General features: G+C 48.5%; 1 protein-coding gene across 1 annotated transcript in view; it reads right to left on the reverse strand.

Annotated features, from left to right (window-relative positions):
- Nucleotides 1-3,083: 3,083 nt before the first annotated feature.
- NT5M (5',3'-nucleotidase, mitochondrial) overlaps nucleotides 3,084-8,843 on the reverse strand; it is a 45,651-nt gene continuing 39,891 nt past the window's right edge. Inside the window, exons 4-5 of the mRNA XM_004381016.1 lie at nucleotides 4,759-4,873; nucleotides 3,084-3,226 (exon numbers count right to left, since the gene is read on the reverse strand). Of these exons, the coding sequence (XP_004381073.1) occupies nucleotides 3,084-3,226; nucleotides 4,759-4,873 (258 nt within the window). The remainder of the gene's footprint in view (nucleotides 3,227-4,758; nucleotides 4,874-8,843) is intronic.

Below are 8,843 nucleotides of genomic sequence, written 5' to 3' on the forward strand. Positions count from 1 at the left end.
TCAACTTTTGACAAGACATGCATAAGCCCTGCTCAGGAAGCGGGTTTGAGTTTCTGACAGTAGAAGTGAAAGCCTGGTGCCCACAGTGAGGTGCTGCAGGTGACAGCCCATAACTGTGGACCAGCTGAGGTGGTAGGATGTGGGGCAGTAAGGAGTCCCCGCCCCAGACCTGGAGGTTGGTGACCTTGTTATGCAGCAGTTGACACTGCTGGTTAGACTGTCACCTGTTCCATTGGGGTACTTGGGACATTTGTCTGTTGAGGTTAAACACTTAAGGAACGTGATAGAAAAATGTCTGGGTGCTGGAACATGTTGGCAAGCTTCCCTCCAAGCACGCCTGTTTGAAAGCATAAAGAGAATGACTCACAGTGACAGAGTAGGGGTATCATGTACTGATATGGTACCCAACAAGATGGCAAGTCCCTTGTGAGAAATGGTGTCTTAAGTTTATATCCCATGTTGCTGATAGCTGTCATCAAGTTTGTTCCTGACTCATGGTGACCCTATGCACAATGAAACTAAATGCTGCCTGGTCCTGCACCACCCCCATGATTGGTTACAGATTGGACTGTGGTGATCCGCAAGGTTTTCACTGACTGATTTTCTTCTTACTGGCCCTTTCTTCTTACTCTGTCTTAGTCTGGAAGTTCTGCTGAAACCTATTCAGCATAGGTCACGGGTTTCCTGCATGGAAGGCAAGAATTCTACCACTAAACCACCATAGCCACCTTTACATATTTGTTCTTCTAAGGAATTACTGAGATGTGCCCACTTAAAATTCATACCTAGTTCTGATACGGGGCAGTGGTCTGCAAAGCGCCTAGAGGGAGCACAGGAAATGCTGCAGGACCCCTTTTGGGCCTCTGGGGGCAGCGAGGAGCAGAGGAGGAAGCCAGCAGGCAGGCTCAGGTCCCCACAGAGAAGATCTGGTTTATATCTTTTAGATATTGCACTTGAACCTAAGATTTTGTTTCAAGAAAAGGCCAAGTAGGCTAAAAGGACCAGCTTCATAAACAACACTGTGTGAAACCGACCTGAGTTTGAAAGGTCCACTACTTCCAGTGTGGCCTTGGGAAGTTACTGAACCTCTCAGGACCATTTCCTCATCCACAAAGCAGGAATCCTACTGGCCTCATGAGGTTGTTATGAAGAAAAAAATGACAGTAACAGCTAACACTTATGAGTGCTTACTCCACAGGCATCATTCATTTGACCTGACAGCCCTATGAGGTAAGGACTACTGTCATACACTTTTCCCAGTAAGGACACAGAGGTTAGAGATGTCACCTCCAATGACACAGCGAGGAAGTTGGAGAAGCCAGGATTTTGAGCCCAGGAAGTGATGTCAGAGCCACTACTCGACACTTTCCTCTGTGCCCCGAGCAGATGCACTCCATGCTTGCTTGCCCTACTTCAGGCTGCATTTCCCAGGGCAGTGTTCAGAAGGGTCGGCCAGCATCTGCTGAGAACCCACCTCACTTCCTCCTCAGGAGGCGGCTCAGTGGGGCAGCCCCTGCACACCGCCAGGAACACACTACTGCCAGCAGGAGGGGGCAAGGAGTCATCTGCCCCAACTGCAGAACAGGCAGCCCAGCCATCCTGCCTCACCTCAAGCTCCTGACAGGTTTGTGGGGACCAAGAGATGGTGCCCTTCCTCTGAAGAGTCCACAGAAGACACGATTTCTCCCACCCTCTATGGAAGCAAGGAGAAAGAGCACAGCAATGGCTGCATGGCATGTCATGAGACAGCCTCAGAGTCCTCACTCCCAAGGATGTGGCTCAGAGAACAGTGGACAGGGCACGGTGGTGACCTGCATGGACAGGGATGAGAGACCAGATGGACACAGGGATAGCCCAGTGGAGAGACAACAAGGATGACACCGGATGTCCCAGTGTTCAGCACCTTGGTGAAGATGAGTACTAGTGAGAGGGCAAGCTGGGGGTGGGGGTGAACTGACAGATGCTTTTGCTGAACTGGGGCTCAAACAGGAATTGGGTCGTCACAGGAACATAAAGGTACACTCCTTACACACCTGGATCTGTGACCAAAGTCACACCTGCCACATACACCTGATTTTCCAACAGACTGGAGGGCTGTAGGGGATCCTACAGCCCTGAATATTTCAGGTAAGTTCAAAGGGTAAATCTTGACATTTGAAAAGAGCAGAGCAGCCAGGTGAGCACGGCAGGTGATGGTGAGGAGGGTGGTGAAGCCACAGCCCCTCCTCCCCCTCTCTCCTCAGAGCAGTGGGATGACCCAGATACTTGCTTACAAGTGTGCAGCTGAGGCTGGGGGCTGGGGGGCAGACAAGGCTACCACCCACAGCCTCAGGTTACATGTGAACAGCATTTATTTTTCACGTATTCAACAAATGTTTGAGCCTGTCTCCTCTTTGCTGGGCTCCATATGAGCTCTGGGGACCGAGGTGTGGGAAACCTTGGAGCTGGTCGAGGTAGGGCCACGTGCCGCTTTCCAGCAGCACACGAGCCTGGTGGGCACTGGCATTCAACAAGTGTTTGCTGAACACATGGCAGATGGTGGTGAATCCAGGCAGGAGGGCAGGTGGAGGCAGGAGACAGCTGTGGCTGAGGAGGGGTTCCTCCCATCCTGTCCCACTCATCACCACCCAGAGCTGTGAAGCATAGTGGTCACCTCACTCCTGGGACTTTGTGGCAAGGGCTGTGGGCCCAGCAAGAGGCGACCATGTTTTCCAGGGCCCTGACCCCTTAGGGAACTTACCTGTGGGGCAGAGGAGGGGCTGCTGGCCCTCTGAGCAGGCCCCTCAACCTTCTCCCCTGTTTTAAGTCCCTGGGCCCCGGCAGCATGAGGGCCCATCACCTAAGGCTTGCCAGAACTGCTTGGGTGCCCATGTCTTTGTCCTGAGGCCCAGGGGCCCAGCCCTGCCCAGAGATCAGTTTAAGGCCTAGCAGGGCAGGGAAGGGAGGGATGTGCAGAGCAAGGTCGTCTTGGCCCAGGATATCAGCAGAGAGGCCCATCCAGCCCAGAGCACTGGCCCTACGTGCCCCGAGCCAGGAGCCCTGCAAACCCAGGTCCCACCAAGGAGTCCATGGCATGGTCCAGCTCAGTGGGGCCGCTTGCTGTCCAGAATGGCCTTCCAGTCATCCGTCCATGAGTGCAGCCTGCGGCTGGGGGGTGACAACTGCAGGTGCTGGTTGTGGCAGGCTGTGAAGAGGACATGCTCCCAGCTGGGGTTCTCCTCAGCCCCTGTGGGCGGGGAAGCAGCACTGAGTCCAGTGACTTAGTGCTCTGGAGGGAGACTGCCCAGGTCAAAGCCCAGCTCTGCTGCCTCCCTGGCAAGTGTTCCTCCTCACTGGACTCAGTGTCCCCTCCATAAATTGGTGACTGCACCAGCCCCTACCCCACAGGGTGGTGTTGAGAATGAATGAGACACTGTACCTAATGTGCAGTTCTCGTACCAGCAGCAAACCCACACACATGCACACACGCACACACAGACACACACACACACACACAGGTAGTTCTCCATGACAGTAGCTGTGGTCATTTTCACGGTCACTACTGTTGCTTGGGGACCTGAGCTGAGCCGGCACGACAAGCCGCTCATCTCACACACTAACTTGTCTCACCTGCCAGCCAGACGCCTCTGTTCCTCCTCTCACTCGCCCAGCTGTCCTTCAGCAGCACACAGGGCAGAGAGGCCCAGCACATGCAGGACATCTCACAGTGGCAACCACAAGCAGCTCAGCACTAGGCTGCAGTCCCTCACCTCCTCTCATACAGGCCGCTTCTCTGCTCTCTGTGGTTGAGCGGGCCTCTGTGCCCCTGAAGGTCACAGCCCCCTCTGGCATCCGCCACCCAGGCTCTCTGTGGAAAACCATGCAGTTTGGGAGGAGCTGGCCCCAACCCCCTGAACTCAGGGATGGGAATACCATGGATCCCACCATCTGGACACAGTGACTGGTTCAGAGACAGGCATGTTTCCCAAGCCAGTCCCAACAACCATTAGAGGAGAAACAGCCCTTATCTCCCACTGGGATATCCAAGAGAATAGGCTGTAACCCTGATGGCTCCCAGGAGGAGAGCCTGCCCAAGGAGACATCAAACCAGCAGGCACAGGGCTGAGGGATGAAGACACTGAATTTGACTGATTGTCTGGACTCCCAAATTCAGCCATGCCTGAAGCCCTCCTATTCCTGCCTCTTCAATTATCTGAGCCAATAAATCCCCCTCTCCTTTTTAAGCCAGTTTAAGGTTGGCTAGTTGGTTGGTTGGTTGGTTGGTTTGTTGGGAGGAGGTTACCTGTAAGCAAAAGGGACTAATTCAAACCTAACCCACCTTCAACCAGAGAAATTATGCTTTGCTTTCTGTTGCATATATTAGGTTCAGTCCAAATTACTTTGAAAAATAAAAGGGGGAATCATGGTGCTAAAAGCAAAAATTGGGAGTCTGAGTCTAGTCCTCATTTTACATTAGGAAACCAAGGCTCCAGAGGTATACAGTGACTCACCCAAGACCACCCAGCAGGCTAGCCCCAGACTAGGGCCAGGACGAGGTCCCCTGACCCCCAGTCGAGAGCCCCTCCCAAGGCTATATACAAAAAAGAGCCTTGTCTTCCCAACAGGGAAGAATCTAACGGTGATGAAATGGGGGCTGGCTGGAGAAAGCCGCCAAGAGGGGACCACTCAGAAGGCGAATATGGGGAGCAGCCTGTGTCCTGTGTGTCTAAGCCCACTCTAGGCCCCTATATTCACTCTCACCTGTTTCAGGCTACTTACCTGTTATGTCTGGCCGGTCATCTATGAGAAGATCGGCAGAGATCACCGTCTTGTCTCTAGTCAGCACAACATGCTCGAGAAAGTCAGGACCAAAGTGCTTCTCCACCCAGGCATACTAGAACGTGAACAGGCAGAGAAGGGAGGTGAGAAGAAAGTGGCATCAGACCTGGGAACAGACCAAGAGCTGAAGGACTGCCCAGGCATTCTAGAGGATGAAGGGCTGTCCTAAAATTGAAAATTAAAGGGGAGCGGGAGGGCCTGACATTGAGGGTCCACATTGGGCATACACTGGGCTCTGAGGAAGATGTTACTGTTCTGTTTGACAGCACAGGAAACTGACGCACAGAGATGAAGTGATTTGCCCACATTCCCTAGTTAGAAAGCAGTAGAATCATGATTCAAATCCAGACCTGACCCTCCTCCTCATCTCTAATGTCACATGGCACTTTCCAAAACCATGATGCAGACCACCTAGTCCAATTCCATTTTCAAAAGAACAGAATTTGCCATTCTGCTGTCCTCAATTGATTGACTCACTCATTCATTCAAGCAATGAATATTTGTTGTTGTTAGATGCCATCAAATCAGTTCCGCCTCACAGTGACCTTACGTACAACAGAACAAAACACTGCCCGGTCCTGTGCCATCCTCATAATCATTGCAATGTTTGAGCCCACTGCTGCAGCCACTGTGTCAATCCATTTCGTTTAGGGTCTTCCTCTTTTTCAGTGACCCTCTACCTTACCAAGCACGATGTCCTTCTCCGGGGACTGGTCCTTCCTGGTAACATGACCTAAGTACATGAGACGATGTCTCACCATCCTCGCTTCCAAGGAGCACTCTGGCTGTACTTCTTCCAAGTCAGACTTGTTTGTTCTTCTGGCAGTCCATGGTACAGTCAATATTCTTCGCCAACAATATGATTCAAAGGCATCAATTCTTCTTTGGTCTTCCTTATTCATTGTCCAGCTTTTGGCTGCATATGAGGCAATTGAAAATATCATGGCTTGGGTCAGGCTCATCTTAGTTCTCAAAGTAACATCTTTGCTTTTCAACACTTTAAAGAGGTCTTTTGCAGCACATGTGCCCAGTGCCATATGTCATTTGATTTCTTGACTGCTGCTTCCACGGGTGTTGATTATGGATGCAAGTCAGATGACATTCTTGACTTCAGTCTTTTTCAATCCATTTATCATGATATTGCTTATTGGTCCAGTTGTGAGAATTTTTGTTTTCTTTATGTTGAGGTGTAATCCATACTGAAGCCTGTAGTCTTTGATCTTCATCAGTAAGTGCTTCAAGTCCTCTTCGCTTTCAGCAAGCAAGGTTGTGTCACCTGCATAACGCAGGTTGTTAATCAGTCTTCCTCCAATCCTGATGCCCCATTCTTCTTCATATAGTCCAGCTTCTTGGATTATCTGCTGTGCATACACATTGAATAAGTATGGTAAAAGGATACAACCCTGACACACATCTTTCCCGATTTTAAACCCTCGTTCTAGTCAAACGACTGCCTCTTGGTCTACGTACAGGTTCCGCATAAGCATACGTGTTCTGGAATTCCCGTTCTTCACAATGTTATCCATAATCTATTATGATCCGCACAGTTGAATGCCTTTACATAGTCAATAAAACACAGGTAAACATCTTTCTGGTATGCTCTCCTTTCAGACAAGATCCATCTGACATCAGCAATAATATCCCTGTTCCACGTCTCTCTTCTAAATCTGGCTTGAATTTCTGGCAGTTCTCTGTCAATGTACTGTTGCAACCATTTTTGAATTATCTTCAGCAAAATTTTGTGTGTGATATTAATGATACTGTTCGATAATTTCCCCATTCTGTTGGATCACCTTCTTTGGAACGGGCACAAATTGAATGACAAATTAAAGAGGAATGATGTCACATTCATCATCAAAAAGAACATTTCAAAATCTATCCTGAAGTACAATGCTGTCAGTGATAAGATACTATCCAGACGTCTACAAGAAACACCACTTAATATGACTACTACTCAAATTTAAGCACCAACCACTAATGCCAAAGATGAGGAAACTGAAGAATTTTACCAACTTCTGCAGTCTGAAATTGATCAAACATGCAACTAGTGATTGGAATGCGAAAGTTAGAAACAAAGAAGGGTCAGTAGTTGGAAAATACGGCATTGGTGATAGAAACAATGCTGGAGATTGCATAACAGAATTTCACAAGATCAAAAAGACTTACTCATTACAAACACCTTTTTTCAACAACATAAACAGCGACTATACATGTGGACCTCACCAGACAGAAAACACAGGAATCAAATCGACTACATCTGTGAAAAGAGACAATGGAAAAGCTCAATATCATCAGTCAGAACAAGGCTAAGGGCTGACTGCAGAACAGACCATCAGCTGTTTATACGCAAGTTTAAGTTGAAGCTGAAGAAAACTAAAATAAGTCCATGAGAACCAAAACACAACCTTGAGTATATCCCACCTGAATTCGGTGCATTAAACACTAATGACCGAAAACAGGATGAGTTGCGGGATGACATCATACGTGTAGAAAGCAAGAGATCATTAAAAAGACAGGAAAGAAAGACCTAAATGGATGTCAGAAGAGACTCTGAAACTTGCTCTTGAGTGTAGAGTAGCTAAAGCAAATGGAAGAAATGATGAAGTAAAAGAGCTGAAAAGAAGACTGCAAAGGGTAGCTCGAGAAGACAAAGTAAAAGTATTATAATGAAATGTGTAAAGACCTGGAGTTAGAAAACCAAAAGGGAAGAACATGCTTGTCATTTCTCAAGCTGAAAGAATTGAAGAAAAAATTCAGGCCTCGAATTGCAATTCTGAAGGATTCAATGGGGAAAATATTGAATGACACAGGAAGCATCAAAAGAAAAATGGAAGGAATACACAGAGTCACTGTACCAAAAAGAACTGGTCGACATTCAACCACTTCAGGAGGTAGCATACGATCAAGAACCGATGGTACTGAAGGAAGAAGTTCAAGCTGCACTGACAGTGCTGGCAAAAAAACATGGTGCCAGGAATACCAAATGACATGTTTCAACAAATGGATCCAGCACTGGAGGTGCTCACTCGTCTATGCCAAGAAATCTGAAAGACAGATACCTGGTCAACCAACTGGAAGAGATCCATATTTGTGCCCATTTCAAAGACAGGGATCCAAATGAGTATTTAATAGGTTTCTAATATGTGCAATGTGTTAGGGAAAAACAAAAAAGAGAAACAGCAGTTCCTGCCCGCATTAAAGAGCTAGGTAGCAAGTATTTGTTCAAATAACTGGTTAAGTAACACTTGTGAAAGTGCTACAAAGCAGCAGTACACGGGACCTGGGAGAATGTGTACCGGGAGAACCTGACCCAGTCCAGGCTGAGCCATGGCAGGTATCCTCGAGTAAGTGATATTTAAAGTGAATCTAACAGGTGAGGAGGAAGAGCATTTCCAGCAGATGATGTCTGCAGGTTTTAAGGGAGAAAGGAGCTGATAGAAAGCTAACGTGGCCAGACTGTGGTGCTCAGGGAAGGGTGTAAGTGCTAGGGTAGAAGGCAGGAGCAGCTCAGGCCTCCTTGGCCATGCAGAGGGCCAGCCCTGCCATCCAGCAACCGGCATCCATTCTCCTCTCCTGATAGTACCCTCCCGGGGACTCAATTTTCTCACGTGTAAGTGGAATCCACCGCCTGGTCTGTCAGTTTGTCAGAATGTGGTGGCTTGTGTGTTGCTATGATGCTGGAAGCTATGATACCAGTATTTCAAATATTAGCAGGGTCACCCATGGTAGGCAGGTTTCAGTAGAGCTTCCAGACTAACATACACTAGGAAGAAAGGCCTGGCAATCTACTTTTAAAAATCAGCCAGTGAGGTCTCATTCCTTTGGGAGCAAGGGAGAATGAAGAGAACAGGATACAAGAAAAAGATTAGTCCGAAGGACTAACTGTCCACAGCTACCAAGGCCTCCACCGGACTGAGTCCAGTATAGCTAGATGGTGCCCAGCTACCACCACTGACTGCTCTGACCAGGATCACAACAGAGGGTTCTGGACAGAGCTGGAGAAGGATGTAGAACATAATTCTAAC

This window comes from Trichechus manatus, unplaced genomic scaffold (assembly GCF_000243295.1).
Source record: "Trichechus manatus latirostris isolate Lorelei unplaced genomic scaffold, TriManLat1.0 scaffold00080, whole genome shotgun sequence".
Classification (NCBI taxonomy): Eukaryota; Metazoa; Chordata; class Mammalia; order Sirenia; family Trichechidae; genus Trichechus; species Trichechus manatus.